Source organism: Sinocyclocheilus anshuiensis, unplaced genomic scaffold (genome assembly GCF_001515605.1).
Source record: "Sinocyclocheilus anshuiensis isolate Anshui unplaced genomic scaffold, SAMN03320099.WGS_v1.1 scaffold257, whole genome shotgun sequence".
Classification (NCBI taxonomy): Eukaryota; Metazoa; Chordata; class Actinopteri; order Cypriniformes; family Cyprinidae; genus Sinocyclocheilus; species Sinocyclocheilus anshuiensis.
This window is the reverse complement of record NW_015539889.1, coordinates 2,669,315-2,687,768: the sequence shown is the minus strand read 5'-3', so window position 1 is coordinate 2,687,768 and position 18,454 is coordinate 2,669,315. Positions and strand designations below refer to the sequence as shown.

At 36.8% G+C, this 18,454-nt stretch overlaps 2 protein-coding genes and 1 long non-coding RNA gene across 4 annotated transcripts in view; 2 read left to right on the top strand and 1 right to left on the bottom strand.

The window, feature by feature from the left end:
- The window catches only part of LOC107685704 (uncharacterized protein C1orf106 homolog), a 15,498-nt gene extending 4,727 nt beyond the window's left edge, over nucleotides 1-10,771 (top strand). Inside the window, exons 3-10 of one of the 2 annotated variants that reach the window (XM_016482391.1) lie at nucleotides 1,243-1,376; nucleotides 2,610-2,732; nucleotides 2,878-3,109; nucleotides 3,229-3,276; nucleotides 3,481-3,772; nucleotides 5,056-5,214; nucleotides 5,914-6,655; nucleotides 10,449-10,771. In XM_016482391.1, the coding sequence (XP_016337877.1) occupies nucleotides 1,243-1,376; nucleotides 2,610-2,732; nucleotides 2,878-3,109; nucleotides 3,229-3,276; nucleotides 3,481-3,772; nucleotides 5,056-5,214; nucleotides 5,914-6,655; nucleotides 10,449-10,526 (1,808 nt within the window). In that variant the 3' untranslated portion in view covers nucleotides 10,527-10,771. Of the gene's footprint in view, nucleotides 1-1,242; nucleotides 1,377-2,609; nucleotides 2,733-2,877; nucleotides 3,110-3,228; nucleotides 3,277-3,477; nucleotides 3,773-5,055; nucleotides 5,215-5,913; nucleotides 6,656-10,448 lie in introns of both variants that reach the window. The other variant, XM_016482390.1, reaches the window with a different exon arrangement.
- A 29-nt stretch (nucleotides 10,772-10,800) lies between these two features.
- The window catches only part of LOC107685707 (uncharacterized), a 17,623-nt gene continuing 9,969 nt past the window's right edge, over nucleotides 10,801-18,454 (bottom strand). Inside the window, exons 2-3 of the long non-coding RNA XR_001633980.1 lie at nucleotides 12,186-12,192; nucleotides 10,801-11,587 (exon numbers count right to left, since the gene is read on the bottom strand). This is a non-coding gene — a long non-coding RNA (uncharacterized LOC107685707). The remainder of the gene's footprint in view (nucleotides 11,588-12,185; nucleotides 12,193-18,454) is intronic.
- rnpep (arginyl aminopeptidase (aminopeptidase B)) overlaps nucleotides 13,743-18,454 on the top strand; it is a 7,928-nt gene continuing 3,216 nt past the window's right edge. The window contains exons 1-7 of the mRNA XM_016482389.1: nucleotides 13,743-14,327; nucleotides 14,766-14,906; nucleotides 15,537-15,688; nucleotides 15,960-16,076; nucleotides 16,167-16,402; nucleotides 16,477-16,590; nucleotides 16,729-16,841. Coding sequence (XP_016337875.1) covers nucleotides 13,950-14,327; nucleotides 14,766-14,906; nucleotides 15,537-15,688; nucleotides 15,960-16,076; nucleotides 16,167-16,402; nucleotides 16,477-16,590; nucleotides 16,729-16,841 — 1,251 coding nt within the window. The 5' untranslated portion in view covers nucleotides 13,743-13,949. The remainder of the gene's footprint in view (nucleotides 14,328-14,765; nucleotides 14,907-15,536; nucleotides 15,689-15,959; nucleotides 16,077-16,166; nucleotides 16,403-16,476; nucleotides 16,591-16,728; nucleotides 16,842-18,454) is intronic.

The window sequence follows — 18,454 nt, the reverse complement described above, 5'->3', positions numbered from 1 at the left end:
GTACACCTTGCTTTTCAGACCGATGAGCTTTGTAAAAATCGACGTGTTTCAGAAAGGCGGGGCATAGAGGAGAAACAATAATGTACAGTATGTGGAAAATAATGTGTTTTTTGAACCTTAAACCGCATAAACACATTTCATTATGCTAAATACACAAAATAATGTTATTTTTAGCAACATCATATGACCCCTTTAATAGCAGCACTTAATAACTTTTTAACATTAGTAATAATAAAAAAAAATGTTTCTTGTTAAATCAGCATATTAGAATGATTTCTGAAAGATCATGTGACACTTCTAGCTGCTGAAAATAACGGCTACTGAAAAAGTCAGCTTTGTCATCTCAGGAATAAATTAAATTTCAAAATCTAATATTTTTAAAAAATAATATAACAAAGTTTTTTGAAATCTAAAAATATTTTACAATTGTAAGAATATTTTATTTTGTAAGAATATTTTTGTTTTTACTGTATTTTAAGTCAAATAAATGTAGCCTTGGTAAGCATGACCACATTTTTTAACAGTAGTGTAATTTGTACATACATTTGAAAATGTATGTAATGCATGTTTTAGTTGTTAGTTTTCAATTCTGAAAAGGAAAATTATGTACATTACACCTGTAATGGTGAAACGGTTGAATCGGAAGCAACTACGCTATATCAGGTTTTTAAAAAGCCCTTGTAAACTAGAACAACCCAGTCTATTTCTTACAAAGGGACATAATGTAGACCTAATAATCAAATTTTTTCTGTGCATGCATACGTTTCTTTTTTGTCATTGCTCAGTTATTTCTTTGTGTGCTGTCACATGATTGATTGAAAATGTATGTTCAAGAATTCAGTAGATAAGCTCTCCAGACATGCCAGAGGCATTTGTTTCCAGTCACCAGATATAGAAGAAATAAATCCTTTGTTGTCACTCATTTAGCCGTTTTCAGTGACTGAAACCACCAGTCATAGCCTTCATTTTCATTTTTGATGAGTATTTGTTTCCTGAAAGTCTACACCAGTCTTTAAGATATGCCCTCGCTCAAACGCTGATTATAAATTGCCATCATTAGGATTTTTGTTCGAATTATATCGTAATTTGGTTATGATTTAGAGCAGACAACTATTAGTTATATCATCTATATTGACTATACTCACTTACTATTGAAGCAAAAACTAGTTCTTTATGTAATTGCTGATTTTCAGTTATTATCTTGAAGCTGCTCCTCATCATGCTGTGGTTTATGTGTTGTAGGGCTTGACAGCCCCACCACAGTGATGAAAGATGTGAATACTTACACTCGGGTCATGAAACTCAAGCAGCAAGCTCTGGAGGACAGGCTGAAGATGTGCTTACTGGAGCTCAAGAAACTCTGCATCAGAGAGGCCGTAAGTCACCGTTCACACTCATGAACACACACTGATCCACCAAAACACTCCTGAAGAGAGATAAAGAAGTTTTCACATGGGAATTAGAGGGGACTTCCACTGTGCGCTGATACCATCATGTTTTTGAACTTTAATTTTCCGCCCAAAATAATTTCTTCATAAGGCATGTCAAATGCTGCAGGATGCTTAAAGATAGTTTATGTCATTAATCAGAGCACCTCTCTCAAGAACACAACAGGAATATTTAATATATAAAATGCAATAAAGCATGTTAATGACTGAGTGAGCAAGTCACCCAAAGGTTTATCATCTTCAGAGCCAGAGGCTTTGTAGTCTAGAAGTCCTCCGGATAAGATGTTAAGTCACAGAAATGCATCAGTTTCCTGTTGGAGTCACTTGCTGTGGCTTGTCCAGGTGTTCTTCAGTGTCTGATAACACCTTTATGTCACAATAAGTCTGAAGTCACGCCAGTGTGTGTACCATCTGTTCTTGATGGGCTTCACCTCTATTGTGGCTTTTAAAAAATCTGTGGGCTTGGGTTTTATTGTCTCAAAGAGAATTGTATCTAAACGTATGCTGGCATGGATTTGGAGAAAATAGATGGCTGGTTTAGTTTGGCAGGTAGGGCTCTCGGTACGGCTTAGGCAAGAACCGAATCTTTCAACAACAAGCTTGCATAATGTAGCGGTTGAAAGCTGTAACTTGTCCCATCTCGCTGAAAGGTTTCATACTGGAGAAACAGGAATTCTGGTTAAAGACCTGTTCGTGATAACTTGCTTGTGACTTTGTTCTGTTACTTAATTAATTGACTATGTAATTAAAGTAATTATACTTACAAATTACATTGACAAATTACAGATCTCGACTGCCACAAAAAGTTAATGCCAGTCTGAAAGATAAGCAGATTTTCATGATTTTTATTTTATATTGAACTGTGCTGCTCATTTCCACTATTTTTACATTGTTTGGCATCATTTTACGCCCACTTAAAGTTCATCTTTAGAAGCACTAACAATTCAATAACATTGTTAAAGGCAGTCTTTAGCAAATCCCAAAATTAATATCCATTTTTCAAATTCACTTGTAGAATTTAAAAAGATCGATTTTAGTTTTTGCTGTTTTATTTTAATCTTATTTAGACAAAATAGTATAGCATTTTAATATAAAAAAAACATTTATTAGTTAGAATTGTAATATCGATTCATCCCTAATCAATTCCTTCTTCTCCTTCAGGAGATCACAGGACATTTGTCCTCAGACTATCCTCTGTTACCTGGAGAGAAGCCCCCTCAGATTCGCCGGCGCATTGGAGCTGCTTTTAAATTAGATGAGCCAAGTATCCTACATAGAACTGAGGTAATGACCTGAACTGACACTTAATCTTTATTTTCAGAAATCACAAAGATCTGGATAACAATCGACTGTTTCCAAGTCATTAAACATCTGAGGTACCCATCAAGTTCATATAAATAAGTCTGAATCTGATGAATATGATACACAGGACTCTGAGCTGAGCTCTGTGGAGGCTAATCTGGCTCTTCAGCAGCAGATATACGTGGCGGCCCAGAGACTGTGCAAGGAGGAGCATCTCAGCAAAGCGGTGAAGAGGAGTCGTCTACAGCAGTACCAGCGTGAGGAAAGGAAACTCAAAGATCTACAGGAAGCTGTGTTCAGGCTGCGACTGGAACATGGCCGATCCTCACCACGCCCTGGCATGATCACACAAAGAGGATGTGAGTGATTTATAGGAGTGCTTACTTTTTAAATTTTTTGTGTTTTTTTGCACTGTGTAATGAGTTATCAGCTTGATTAAAAATCTTGTTCTTACAATTGTCTGTGTCTTTGCATCAAGGCACTTCAGATGATAGCTCATTGTCAGACTCGGCTGTTCTTGATGAGGGTAAGTGAAAACTTTTGTTATATAAAAAGTGTTTAAATAATATATATATATGCATAATATTATTTATTTAAAGACTTTATTTTGTTTATTAATTATTTAAAATATAATAATTATTTACTTAAAAAAATTAAAGGCAATCTCCATTTTATTTGTCAATTACCCTTGTTAATTTAAATAATCTCTCTCTCATCCATGTTTCAGAAGAATTGTCTTCCCAGTTTTCTTCAGAGCCTCCTGCTCCTGCTGTAGACCTTCACCCTCCACCTCTTACCAACTCTAATCCCCCTCCTCATACACCTATAGTCCCCTCCTATCGGCCCCTGGAGGCCATTGTCCATCAAACCCCCCCACAATCCCTTGAGGACTTGCACACATGCCAAAGTCCAATCTTAGAGCATGACCCTGCCCCCATTCAAAACTCTCCCTGGATGGAGAGTAGTTTGGACAAGCCCTATCAGAAAAAGAAAAGATCTCACTCTCGTAGCATCAAATCCAGGTACATACATCTTTTTTTTCTTTAAATTTTGTACTGTGCAAAGCAGTTGTTAAATGTCAAAAGCATGTCATCCGTGACCTTTGTAAAGCAGTTTTGACTCATCTGGACATTAAGTCATCATAGTAAGTTTTAAGGGTGGGTATGACCACACCTCCTCTTCTGTAATGGCTATTAAAGGGTTAGTTCACCCAAAAATTAAAATTACCCCATGATTTATTTACCCTCAAGCCATCCTAGATGTATATGACTTTCTTCTTTCAGATGAATACAATCAGAGTTATATTAAAAAACATCCTGGCTCTTCCAAGCTTTATAATGGGAGTGGATGGTAGCCCAAAATTTGAAATCCAAAAATTGAACCAATCCATTATAAAAGAAGTCCACATGGCTCAGGGGGGTTAATAAAGGCCTCCCGAAGTGAAGCGATGCGTTTGTGTAAGAAAAATATCCATATTTACAACTTTATAAACCTTAATATCTAACTTCCGCTAACTGTCGTACGCTCGTTCACGAGAGAGTGGCGTCCAGTAGATGACGTAGGCGTAGCGTAAACTCCGGTGAGAATATGCTAATCTCGCGAGAAACCAGTTTTGTTTACAGCAAAGGAAAACCAGTTTCCTCTTGGCTTATATTGAAATCCTGGGCTTATATTGAAAAAAACATTTCAAAATGAAATCCTCATTTTGTACTACTAATTTGTGTCCGGTGTTTTGTTTTGCTCTCTCCTCTGCCCTTCCACGTTCGTCACTTCCGCGCTTGTCACCGTGTTTGCCTACGTGCTACGTCATCTGCTGGACGCCACTCTCTCGTGAATGCGTGTACGACAGTTAGCGGAAGCTAGAGATTAAGGTTTATAAAGTTCTAAATATGGATATTTTTCTTACACAAAAGCATCGCGTCGCTTCAGAAGGCCTTTATTAACCCCCCTGAGCCGTGTGGACTTGTTTTATAATGGATTGGTTCATTTTTTTGGAATTCAAATTTTGGGCTACCATCCACTCCCATTATAAAGCTTGGAAGAGCCAGTATGTTTTTTAATATAACTCCGATTGTATTCGTCTGAAAGAAGAATGTCATATACATCTAGGATGGCTTGAAGGTGAGTAAATCATGGGGTAATTTTCATTTTTAGGTGAACTATCCCTTTAAGCCAAACATCTCAAAGTTGATTTATGGAAAAGATGTATTGTTGTCAGTAGAGCACGTCATAAAACTACAGCTGTACTGTTTCGGTTTTGTCTTCATAATTGTAAAAGGAAGTGTTTTTGTTTTTCATCGCACAGTAGTCCTGCTGTTACACCCACGTTGCCTCCTCTGGAGGTTTGTCTTGAGGATGCCGGGATACCACTGCAAATACCCACCCATGCTGCCCTGAAACACACACAGTCCTGCAGCGCACCCTCCACTCCAGAGATGCACCTGCGCAGGAGACATACCCTTAGGTTTGATTTCAGTCTACACACAAACCTTGTATATACGCTACCATTCTGAAGTTTGCGGACGGTATGTTTTTTTTCTTCCTGTTTTTAAAAGCGGTCTCTTATGTTTAATGCATTGAGTCTGCATTAAATTTAATCAAATATACAGTAAAAACAGGAGTAAAAACCCTTATTTATTTTAATTTTTTTATTTAATAAAAAATTATATTTGAAATAATTATAACCCATATATTTTTCATATATAATATGCTGCATTGTTTTGATCAAAATAGAATAAAAACCTTTTTTGCCTTTGATGGCAAAGTTGAATTTTTATCAGCCATTGCTTCAGTCATCAGTGTCACATGATCCTTCAAAAAATGATTTTGATTTGGTGCTCAAGAAATATTTATTATCATAATAAATGTTGAAAACAGTTGTGCTGCTTAATATTTTTGTGGAAACCCAAATACATTTATTTTTCAGGATTCTTTGATGAATAAAAAGAACAACATTTATTGTAATTTATAATATTATAAATGTCTTTTCTGTCACTTAATATTTTTTGAATAAAAATATAAATTTTTTTTTTTTTTTTTATCATACTGACCCCTAACTTTTGAGCGGTAGTGTACACTTCAGATCATGGATATTGTTTTATGTTTTATGGATATTATGGCCATCTCAAATCTTGACAAATCGATTAATTTCTCATTATAACAGAGCTCCCAACACTGAATCCAACCCTTATGATCCTGAGCGGGAACGTGGGCGCTCAAGGGGCCCCAGGAGACGATTGACAGACTTTGCGGTGACACCATCAGAATACTCTTCTTTAAGTCTAAATGTTGGAAACCCTTTGTACTACTCTAGTTCTGAGGACAGCAACTCAGAGCACTCTGTGCAGTCCTACGCCAGCTCGCCCTGCCAGGAGCACCCTGGGGAACATCCGTGGCCCTACCAACCCCAGTACGGATACCAATATGCCAGTCTCAATGACAGCCATGTACCACAAAGATGCTCCCCTACCCACTTCTACAAGAACCCTCAGTACCAGTCCTCACTGAGTTTTTCCAAGGGGTACGTGGAGGACGGATGGGGTCACCCCTTGGAAAGGGACAGTGGGAGGTTGTACATAAGCCACCAGGCCCCTTCGCCTGTTTATTCTTCTAATGGTCACTATGAGTACTACTATAGCGAGGCTATGCCTTCCCAGCAGCGAAGTTGCAGGTTGTTACCCGCCCACGTGAAACTGTCACGGGCTCCTTCGCTGAGAGAGTATTCTCACCATCCTAGCAGAGGTCTGCCACGGCAGGTGGTGTCAGAGGAACTCAAATCATGGCACCAGCGCAACCAACTCCGACCGCCTCGACCGCACTCACTGGACCGGTACAGGCAGGGCACGCTCCGCATCCCCGAGTCCCCGCTTTCGCTTTCCCAGCACCACCGTTTCCAGGAACAGCAGGTAAATAGCTGGTCCTCTCAGTCACTCAGAATAAATGTGCGGAAAATGTATTGACCTGCAAAGAGAAAGGAAAAGCTCCAAATGTGTAACTATCTTGGCTCTTTATGAAATAGAATAGAGCTGTATCACCTTTCTGTCAAGTATCAGTCTGTTGGGAGAGGAATTTCCAGAAAAGGCACGCACTGCCCAGGCCTGCCTGAGGAACAGGGTAAGGTTCGCTTGGTGCTCTTGCTGCGTCAAAGTGAGATCACTACTGGATCTAGGTGTGGTGTTCAGATATAAAAGAGCTTTTGATTGGAATTAGTTTAGGGAATGGCACAATAGCAAACCACACACAACTCAAAATTGTCATTTTGTTGTTTATGGTTGCCCAGAGACATTAGAACACAATGCTGTAAATCAGTGTGCACTACTGTTCAAAAGTTTGGGGACTGTAAGAGTTTTTAAATGTTTTTAAAGAAGTCTCTAATGTTCAACATGGCTGCATTTACTTGATCAAAAATACAAATAACAAAAAAAACAGTAATAATGTTAAATATGATTACAATAAAAAAAATAAAAAATTGTTTTTTTCTATTTTAATGTTTTAAAATGCAAATTTAGTGATGGCAAAGCATTATTCCAGGCTTCAGTGTCACATGATCCTTCGGAAACCATTCTAATATGCTGATTTGGTGCTCAAGAAACATTTCTTATTGTCAGTGTTGAAAATTATTGTTGTGCTGCTTAATATTTTTGTGGAAACCATGATACATTTTTTCAGAATTCTTTGATTAATAGAAAGTTCTCTTTAAAATATAAATCCTTTGTAACATTATAAATGTCTTTACTGTCACTTCGGACCAATTTAATGCATCCTTGCTGAAATAAAATATTAACTTTTGAATGGTAGTGTATTGTTGCTGTGGTAGTGAGTATGAGGAGTGTCCGTGTTCTCACGTTCTCAACAAAAATTCATCTTAGGTTTTACAGTGCTGATAGGCTATTTATTACCAGTCAAAAAGAAATAAAGATGGAATTTGTGAAATTTAGTTGGAAACATGATCAAAAACAAAAATGTTAAATGAAAATTAATGACAGAGTATGAATGACTACAGATTTACTGTGAAAAAAAAATGTATACAAATTAATTTTTTTTTAAATTACAGAAAATTAAAGAAGAGATGCTCTGTCATACAGTATAAGGAAATAAAATCTAATGATGGGTAACACGTCACTCTCTCCTCTCAGATGTGTAGTCTGTCAGGTTTCCAACGGTCATGGATAAACTGGAAATATCAGGGAATTTTAAAATTGTGCTTTGCTGGAAATGTCACTGGAGTTCATAGGATCAGCTTGGTGTGTCCCAGCCTTTAAAGACAGTCATGGACATTTCTATATTGAATATGTGTTCTTAAAATATACTTAATTGTTAGAAATTGCTGTTCGTGAGTGAAATCTATGTAAAATCATAAACATTTTATCTATAACCACAAACAACTGGAAAAATCATGGAAGCTGTGGCGTAGGAACTTTACATAATTTACAAAAATGATATGAGGGATTTCCAACCCTGCTCCTGGAGAGCTACCGTCCTGCAGACTTCAGCTCCAACACACCAGTCTATAATTATCAAGTAGCCCTGAATACCTTGATTAGCTGGTTCATGTGTGTTTGATTGGGGTTAGAGCTGTTGGAGCTTAAATCTGCAGGACGGTAGCTCTCCAGGAGCAGGGTTGGAGACCCCTGAATTATAACATCATACTAACACATCATCCTCACAACAGTACAGAAACTGTGCAAACGTGATTTCTCCTAATATATCATAATATTAAAACACATGTTTTAAAAGAACGGTAACTGGGTGCAATTACAATTGTGGAGTGGTGTGTGATTACATACTCCATTCCACTCACATACTCTGCTCCAAATGCCACAAATACTTCATCAGATGGATCATTTGCTTACTTTGAGTTTATTTGTATTGTCACACACAGGTTTTCATTCACTCGAAGCTTTTCCTCATTCCTCACGGTCATGAACTTTCCCATTAACACAACAGTCTAGTGGGAAAACATGCAGTCAAGGTTGTTCTGCTGTTTATTTCCATTCAAGCTTTCGGTGGCTACACTGTGTGAACTTGATATGTAGATGAGCATTCCATTTCTCAGGGACGAAAGCTTGATTGGACGGAAGGAAACGGTGATAGCGACCCGGCCCATTAGCTCCTTTATTTCTCTAGAGAAAGCCAGATAAGTTGTTTGGCCACTTCTACTCCAACTTTAGTATCTCCTCAAGCAATATTTTGATAGTTGGCATGTTCCCAGCTGAAACCGATAGGTGTCTTTGTTAACTTCTTTTTTTCCCATTGCTTGGCATTGAATTTGATCGTACATAAGGTGGCAAGAATACATCAGTAAACCTGAGCATACGCTGTGGTGTCACTCATCAAACTAAAGTCCTTTGTTAAGATGTCAGAAGGATTATTCCCAAAGACCTAATGCTTTTCACTTGAATCCATTACTAATTGGAATACTAGTAAACTGAAGTTCTCCATTACCATAGAAAATTATATTCAGCAGACTATGTCAGTAGTTTTTCTTCGGGACCTAGATTTGGTGCCGTAAAACAGCATCAAAATTGTTTATTATACACAATTAAACAATGAAATAAAAAAAGAACTTATAAGAACTTGTATTTTATCTATAAGCCTAACAATATGGGAAAATATTAACAGACTGAATAGTAATAAGAAGTAGTAGGTCATCTGTATTTTTCGAATTCTATGAATTCAGACATACTACTCTGTTCATATACTGTTTTTCACCTACCATATAGTATGAAAGTAGGCATATTCAGACACAATTGTCTATGGCCCAATCAGAACATATATTTGAGTTGTGACACATCATTTGAGAACTACTGATTTAAATCATTCCCATACAGAAACTGTTTCTCAAAACATACCGTGGGTGCCAGTGTTATTTGCGTGGGAGTCAGGTAATTTACACTACAGTCAAAAATGTGCAATCAGACACCTAAAGAATGCAGTATACATGTACCAACAAGTCACATAACAAATGATTGAAAATTCCCTGCTGAATAAATTTAGGTTGGAGTACGAATGCCTTCAGGATTCAAGTAAAATCAGGAACTTGGGTTGTGCAATGAGATGACACATATTCGCTCATTTTTAAACTTTACAGAAACCACAGGAATTCAAAACCACAAACTTGCAGATGCATTTGGTTGGTTAATTTAGTCTTTTGGTTTCGGATCATCCCTTTGAAGATCTTTAGATTATATGTGGGAACATCAGCACTGCCCGAGACACATTTGTTTCATTCCAGTATCTTGTCATGCAATGATTTACAGAGTCATGTGTTTCAGAGGCAGCTGGACTTAGTCTTAAAGACTACTACTCAAATATCTTATTATCTGAGAAACTTTAGCAAAATGAAAGACACTTGTCTCCTGTCCTGTTAATCTATGCTTTAAAACACTGACTCTGTATTTGAGAAAATATTGGGATAAAATGGGATAAAATTCTGCACATACAATCTAATCCATTCCATAATGGCCTTTCTAGTTGTAAGAATACACTGTGTGCTCCATGATTTAAGACCCAGCAGCTGTTGTGTAACCCAGGCCAGATTTATGACACCTTCAGACAACACCACAGAGCGGCAGATTGTGTAGTCACTCCTGAGTTTCATTTAATATTAAGACTATCAACAGTCAAGGGTTACTAGAAACCACTGCAAACAAATTTCCCTATGGACTGACCACTTTTCTTCTTGTTTTGCTCCTCCAGGTATCCCAGAAACGGGTCATTCTGAGGACTCCAGACAGGTTGTATGAGGATGACTCTGAGGTTGCCAGCCAGGTGTGAAACCATGGACACCCGTCTGACAACAGCCCTATTTATTCAATAATTTGTTAAGCTGATGGATTAAAGGCTGATAGATTAAAGTAGACTTTTTTAACATCGAACAAAAATAGGGATATGTCAAGACAGTCATCATTTGCTATGAAATGCCTTGTCCCAAGATTTTTGAGAGTATTACTGTGAAAGACAATTTTTAAAAAGTGTTTTATAGTTTTTATATATATATATATATATATATAGAGAGAGAGAGAGAGAGAGAGTATGGGAAAACATGCAGTCAAGGTTGTTCTGCTGTTTATTTCCATTCAAGCTTTCGGTGGCTACACTGTGTGAACTTGATATGTAGATGAGCATTCCATTTCTCAGGGACGAAAGCTTGATTGGACGGAAGGAAACGGTGATAGCGACCCGGCCCATTAGCTCCTTTATTTCTCTAGAGAAAGCCAGATAAGTTGTTTGGCCACTTCTACTCCAACTTTAGTATCTCCTCAAGCAATATTTTGATAGTTGGCATGTTCCCAGCTGAAACCGATAGGTGTCTTTGTTAACTTCTTTTTTTCCCATTGCTTGGCATTGAATTTGATCGTACATAAGGTGGCAAGAATACATCAGTAAACCTGAGCATACGCTGTGGTGTCACTCATCAAACTAAAGTCCTTTGTTAAGATGTCAGAAGGATTATTCCCAAAGACCTAATGCTTTTCACTTGAATCCATTACTAATTGGAATACTAGTAAACTGAAGTTCTCCATTACCATAGAAAATTATATTCAGCAGACTATGTCAGTAGTTTTTCTTCGGGACCTAGATTTGGTGCCGTAAAACAGCATCAAAATTGTTTATTATACACAATTAAACAATGAAATAAAAAAAGAACTTATAAGAACTTGTATTTTATCTATAAGCCTAACAATATGGGAAAATATTAACAGACTGAATAGTAATAAGAAGTAGTAGGTCATCTGTATTTTTCGAATTCTATGAATTCAGACATACTACTCTGTTCATATACTGTTTTTCACCTACCATATAGTATGAAAGTAGGCATATTCAGACACAATTGTCTATGGCCCAATCAGAACATATATTTGAGTTGTGACACATCATTTGAGAACTACTGATTTAAATCATTCCCATACAGAAACTGTTTCTCAAAACATACCGTGGGTGCCAGTGTTATTTGCGTGGGAGTCAGGTAATTTACACTACAGTCAAAAATGTGCAATCAGACACCTAAAGAATGCAGTATACATGTACCAACAAGTCACATAACAAATGATTGAAAATTCCCTGCTGAATAAATTTAGGTTGGAGTACGAATGCCTTCAGGATTCAAGTAAAATCAGGAACTTGGGTTGTGCAATGAGATGACACATATTCGCTCATTTTTAAACTTTACAGAAACCACAGGAATTCAAAACCACAAACTTGCAGATGCATTTGGTTGGTTAATTTAGTCTTTTGGTTTCGGATCATCCCTTTGAAGATCTTTAGATTATATGTGGGAACATCAGCACTGCCCGAGACACATTTGTTTCATTCCAGTATCTTGTCATGCAATGATTTACAGAGTCATGTGTTTCAGAGGCAGCTGGACTTAGTCTTAAAGACTACTACTCAAATATCTTATTATCTGAGAAACTTTAGCAAAATGAAAGACACTTGTCTCCTGTCCTGTTAATCTATGCTTTAAAACACTGACTCTGTATTTGAGAAAATATTGGGATAAAATGGGATAAAATTCTGCACATACAATCTAATCCATTCCATAATGGCCTTTCTAGTTGTAAGAATACACTGTGTGCTCCATGATTTAAGACCCAGCAGCTGTTGTGTAACCCAGGCCAGATTTATGACACCTTCAGACAACACCACAGAGCGGCAGATTGTGTAGTCACTCCTGAGTTTCATTTAATATTAAGACTATCAACAGTCAAGGGTTACTAGAAACCACTGCAAACAAATTTCCCTATGGACTGACCACTTTTCTTCTTGTTTTGCTCCTCCAGGTATCCCAGAAACGGGTCATTCTGAGGACTCCAGACAGGTTGTATGAGGATGACTCTGAGGTTGCCAGCCAGGTGTGAAACCATGGACACCCGTCTGACAACAGCCCTATTTATTCAATAATTTGTTAAGCTGATGGATTAAAGGCTGATAGATTAAAGTAGACTTTTTTAACATCGAACAAAAATAGGGATATGTCAAGACAGTCATCATTTGCTATGAAATGCCTTGTCCCAAGATTTTTGAGAGTATTACTGTGAAAGACAATTTTTAAAAAGTGTTTTATAGTTTTTTTATATATATATATATATATATAGAGAGAGAGAGAGAGAGAGAGTATGTATAGATTAACTTACCTATTGATTTTTTTGTACGATGAAATTAAATCTAATTTGTTACTAAGTGTTTTTTAACGTTATTTGGCTAGTGTGTGTCGATACTAAGATGAAAAATAAAGTTATATGAATAAAGATTGTTTGTCCATATGATGTAATCAATGTTCTTTCTGATTAGTTATTATTACAGTGACTTGTATATATGGTGACTCACTGTAAATGGTTGCTCTAAAAACAAATGTAAATTTCCAGTTGATAAATGCTGATTGGTGCAATAAAACATCTTCTGAAATATTTTAAATTTATTAAATCACCTCACAATGATTTTGGTGACATGATCACAGAATCATTCTTGAAAATCAAGAATTGGATGAAAAACACAACACTTTAACCATTATAACCATTATATTAGACAGATTTGCTTATAGTATGGTTTCTTAATGAAAAAAAGTTCAGTATGCATTTAAATATTCGAGAACTTTCAGACAGCTAAAGTAGGTACGGGGTTGTCACGTGGCAACTGTTACATTTCTCACCGCTGTTGTGGATCAGCCTATCGCAGTGATTACTGCATTATCACTGTTTACTGAATTATGAATTTCTTTCACGTTTTATAAAAATTGGTGGGGAGGGGTTTCATTCGAATGTGAGATACCAGTCCTTTCAATTCATATATTTTAAATACTGTACATTCATTGTAATATAAAATGTATACAATAAGACAAAGTCCTGAGATTTGAAAGTGGCTTTAAAAGAGAATTTGACTATCTGAGCCCTGGTGCCCACTTGACAAAGACGGGTATTTGTCTTATATGAATAACAGATAATAGCTTTTAAGTAGTAACATTTCAGTATGTGTGAAACAGTTTTTTCTTGTTGGTCACCTGTCATGTCTTTACGACAAACAACACTGCGCTGCAATAACGCAGAAAAGTATAGCGTAAACCCCATCCACATGCTATAACGATTAGTCTTCCAGCGCTGCGATTGTTTTATCACCGTTCGCTTGTCATTCGTGAGAGCAGGAACAGACTGTCCGCCGTTTACCGGTGTAGCTGTAGATTTTTGGTCACTCAGTAGTACAATGGATAAAACTTTTACGCTGTATTCAGACAAAGCCGAAGACGTCGCTACCTCCTCTAGTTTCCGCCTGTTTAAAATAGAACATTTTCATCTCGATCTTAAAGTGGACTTTGAGCGGAAAACCATATCAGGTACCGAAACAATACAGCTGCAGTGCACTCAGGATGGTCAAAGTGAGTTACAGCTGGATATTCATCCAACACTGGCTGTGCATGAGATCACATTCAGTCATAATTCACGTGACTGGACCACAACAGCATTTTTGATTCGAGACTTCACCAATTATGGGACAACACTGGTCATGAAGTTCCCAACGCCTTTCAACTCAGATGACAAACTTCAACTTGCAATCAAATATACAGCTTCCGATGGACCAGGGGTAAGCATGCAAGCTGCTTTTAATATTTTTTGTTCACAATAATTCCCATCTTGATGGTTCACAACTGCCTGAGCATTTCATTGTGATCAAAACTGAAACTTGTTGAAGTGTCATGAGACCTCGGAGGAAGAATACTTTGGTTTCTCTTTCTGAACTTGTTCTCCAAGCAGCCACTTTAGTCACTTTCGGTCTTCAGATCAGCATTGATAATGCCAGAGTCATTCATTTATTGTACAAACATGCGTACATCACTTCTCTCTAGATGTCATGGCTGGACCCAGTGCAGACGGCTGAGAAGACACTGCCATTCTTGTACACATCAGGGTTCCCTGTCCTGAACCGCAGCCTGTTTCCCGGCTTCCATACACCCATGACAAAGAGCACTTACTCGGCTGTTGTGCAGGTAATGTCTCACCAAACGCATGTATCTTCTTATAGGTGTGTTGGCTGGAACCAGAGCAGACTGCGGGAAAGCTCAAGCCTTATGTTTTTACTCAAGGCCAGGCTGTTCTCAACCGCTCCTTCTTCCCTTGCTTTGATACTCCAGCAGTCAAGAGCACCTACTCAGCAACAGTTCAGGTGAGGCCTTTGGGCCGGTCAGATTTACAGATATAAACAAGATACAGACATTATAGTTTGCATCCCAATTATAAAATCTCATGTCTTTCCAAGAGAAAGATGATCAATTAGGAACAACGTGTTCAATTAGGAGGGTGGGATTTGATTTTAATAATCAGGAGTTGATTGGATATATTATATATATTAAAATAGTTATTTATTTTAAATTGTAATAAGATTTAAAAACATTGCTGTTACAACATGTAATGCCTTTTTGATCAAATAAATCCAACCTTGGTGAGCATAGACTTCTTTCAAAAATATAACAAAAACAATCTTACAGACTCCAAACTGTTGAACAGTATATAATAATTGCAATGTATAAGTAAATAATATATTATAAAATGAGGTTGGTCAAAAACATCTTTAAAATGTATTATTGGTCAATATTTATTTTGGATTTCATAAACAATTTTTTTATATATCGTCAGCAATAGGCTCACATCAGATTCTCAAGAAAGAAAGAAGCACAAGAATGATCAGATCTAGTTCAGCCTACACGATTGATTTCTTATCATTGCACTTTGAACTGTCTCATAAACACAGTAGCTTCTTTCTTTGATGTTCCTCACTCCTCACTCTTATTATCAGGTCCCTGATGGCTTCACAGCAGTTATGAGTGCTAGTAAATGGCAACAGAGGCAAGCAGACAGCGCTTTCCTGTTCACCATGGAACGTCCCATTCCAGCTTACCTGGTAGCTCTGGCAGTAGGGGACCTGCAGTCTGCTGAGGTGGGACCCAGGTAAAAAAAAAAAAATCCCAAATCTTTTACCATAAAGAAGTTGCATCATAAGGCATAAAGTCTTTATTGCTCCTTTGGAATAAAAGAGTTAATTGGCCAAAAACAGACCAAGCTAAGCTGCAGTTCTTGAAAATGTTAATGTAAAAACTCAATTATATGTGCTTTTAGTGCAAAAATACTCTACTAACATTATATGTGGACCCTATTATAAAGTAAGCATTTAAATAAAAATTATGATTATTATAATAAACACTTTTAACTGCATTTTCAGGACACGTGTCTGGACCGAGCCTTGTTTACTGCAGGCAGCCAAGCAGGAGTATGATAATGTGATCGAAGAGTTCCTGTCTGTGGGAGAGAAACTGTTTGGACCCTACGTTTGGGGAAGGTGGGATATGCTTTTTTTTGAACAGCTTCAGTGAACTACATAATTATTACATTACAATAGACATGTTTTTGAATTGTTGTAATCGTTTAGATATGATGTGCTGTTCATGCCGCCATCCTTCCCTTTCGGTGGGATGGAGAACCCCTGCCTGACCTTTGTCACACCCTGTCTGCTGGCCGGCGATCGTTCTCTCGCTGACGTCATTGTACACGAGATCTGCCACAGCTGGTTTGGAAACCTCGTCACCAACGCCACCTGGAGTGATTTCTGGCTGAACGAGGGTTTCACCATGTACGCTCAGCGCAGGCTTTGCAGGGAGCTGTATGTTAAGCCATACGTTATTTGACCCTTAATATTTCACTAATAAAGAATTCGTTAAAAAGTGCCATTTCATTCTCAGGAGAGGCTTATACATGTCTGGAAGCAGCCACTGGTAAAGCTCTTCTACGTCAACACATGGACAACACTGGAGAGGACCATCCTCTCAATAAACTACGGGTTAAGATTGAACCAGGTAGGTCACCACTAGATTATTGTCTGTTTAATTTGACATTGTAAGCAGAAAAAAGATGGCAGTCTCGCATAGCTTTGTTATTTTTATTGCGAATTGTAAAGAATTGGTAGTAACTGCCTCTGTGTCTTTTCATTGCAGGTGTCGATCCTGATGATACCTACAATGAAACGCCCTATGAGAAAGGCTTCTGCTTTGTTTCCTACCTGGCCCACCTCGTAGGAGATCAGTCACGCTTTGACGCATTCCTCAAGGTTACCTGAACAATAAGCTTACAGAAACTGTTCTTAATAAATACTAATTAAAACAGTATACTCTTCGAAAGTTTGGGGTCGGTAACATTTTAAATTATTTTTAAAAGAAGTCTCTTACGCTCACCAAGGCTGCATTTATTGGATCAAAAAATAAAGTGAAAACAGTAATATTGTGAAATAGTTATTACAATTTTAATATCTTTTAAAATGTAATTTATTCCTGTAATTTTCAGAAGCCATTTCTCCAGTCCTCAGTGCAGTGTTATTTTAGAAGTATTTGTATACTGGCATAGTTGTTCTAAATATTTTGAATTAACTTTTATTTTTATATTTTCATTTTAATTTTAGTTTAATATTTTGTAGTTTTGTTAAATGCTTTTGTCATTCCTATTATTGTTCTTTTAGGTTTTTTTTTTTTTCCAATTTTAATTCAGTTTTAGTTTTTATTTATTTCCCGTTAGTAATTTTAGTGCTTCAACTTTATATTTAGTTTTATCTCAGCTTTATTTCAATTAACAAAAATGTTTTCGATAATAACCCTTCTTCAGTTTCACATTTTTAATTATTATCGATGTCAAAAAACAGTTGTGCAGGTTAATATTTTTGTGGAAATCGTGATATATTTTTTCTAGATTATTTGATTTAGATAAAAGATCTGAAAAACAGCATTTATTTTAAATAGATTTTTTGTAACAAATTAAAAGTCTTTATTTAATGTGTCTTTGCTGAATATAAATTAATTTCTTTCAAAAAACTTACTAACCCCAGACTTATGACAGTATATACCAGTGGTTTTCAAACCCGAGGGTTGCAAGACTTAAAAAATGGGTCTCCAGGATGATTTAAGGTAAATGTGTGTGTATATACACACATATGTATGTAACAAATTTCAAGACACATGGAAGGAGGAGGCGGGAACTGCCAAACAGCAGCTGCATCAGGGCAGATTCCAGTATGTATTTATTTGCACTCTGGAGAGCTTCAAAGGTTTCTATTTACAACGTGTTTTTGCTGCATTGAGTATTGTGGCCAATCACAGACATATCGCAATGGCCAATTCAAGGTGTTTCAGTTAGTCAGAATCCACTCACCACACAAAACAGTGCTGAGTTAAGCAAGCTCACGGATCCTGTCATTATAACAAAATATAGACACAATGTAAATAAAAGATTAATTGTGCTTTGTAGAGAGCTTCATTGATTTTAACAGAAATGAGTGACAGCTTTTTAGTGATTATAAAGGGAGTGCTCTGTGCGCGCTTTCTTGGACATCTAATGTGTATATATATATATATATATATATATACACACAGTGCCTTGCAGTCATTTTTTTTACATTTTTGTTAAACTGCTTTAAATTACTTTTTTTCCACATCAATCTACACTCCATACACCATAATGGTAAAGCAAAAAACTGTTTTTTAACATCTCTGCAAATTTATTAAAAATGCAATGGAATAATTTACATTTTTTATAAGTACTCATACCCTTATCTGTGACAGTTGAAATGTATTTATTGCTTGTAAATGCTACTACACGTCAAGTGAAGTTAACCTGTGGCAAATTCAATTGAATGGGTATGATTTGGAAAGGCACACACGTCTTAAAAGGTCT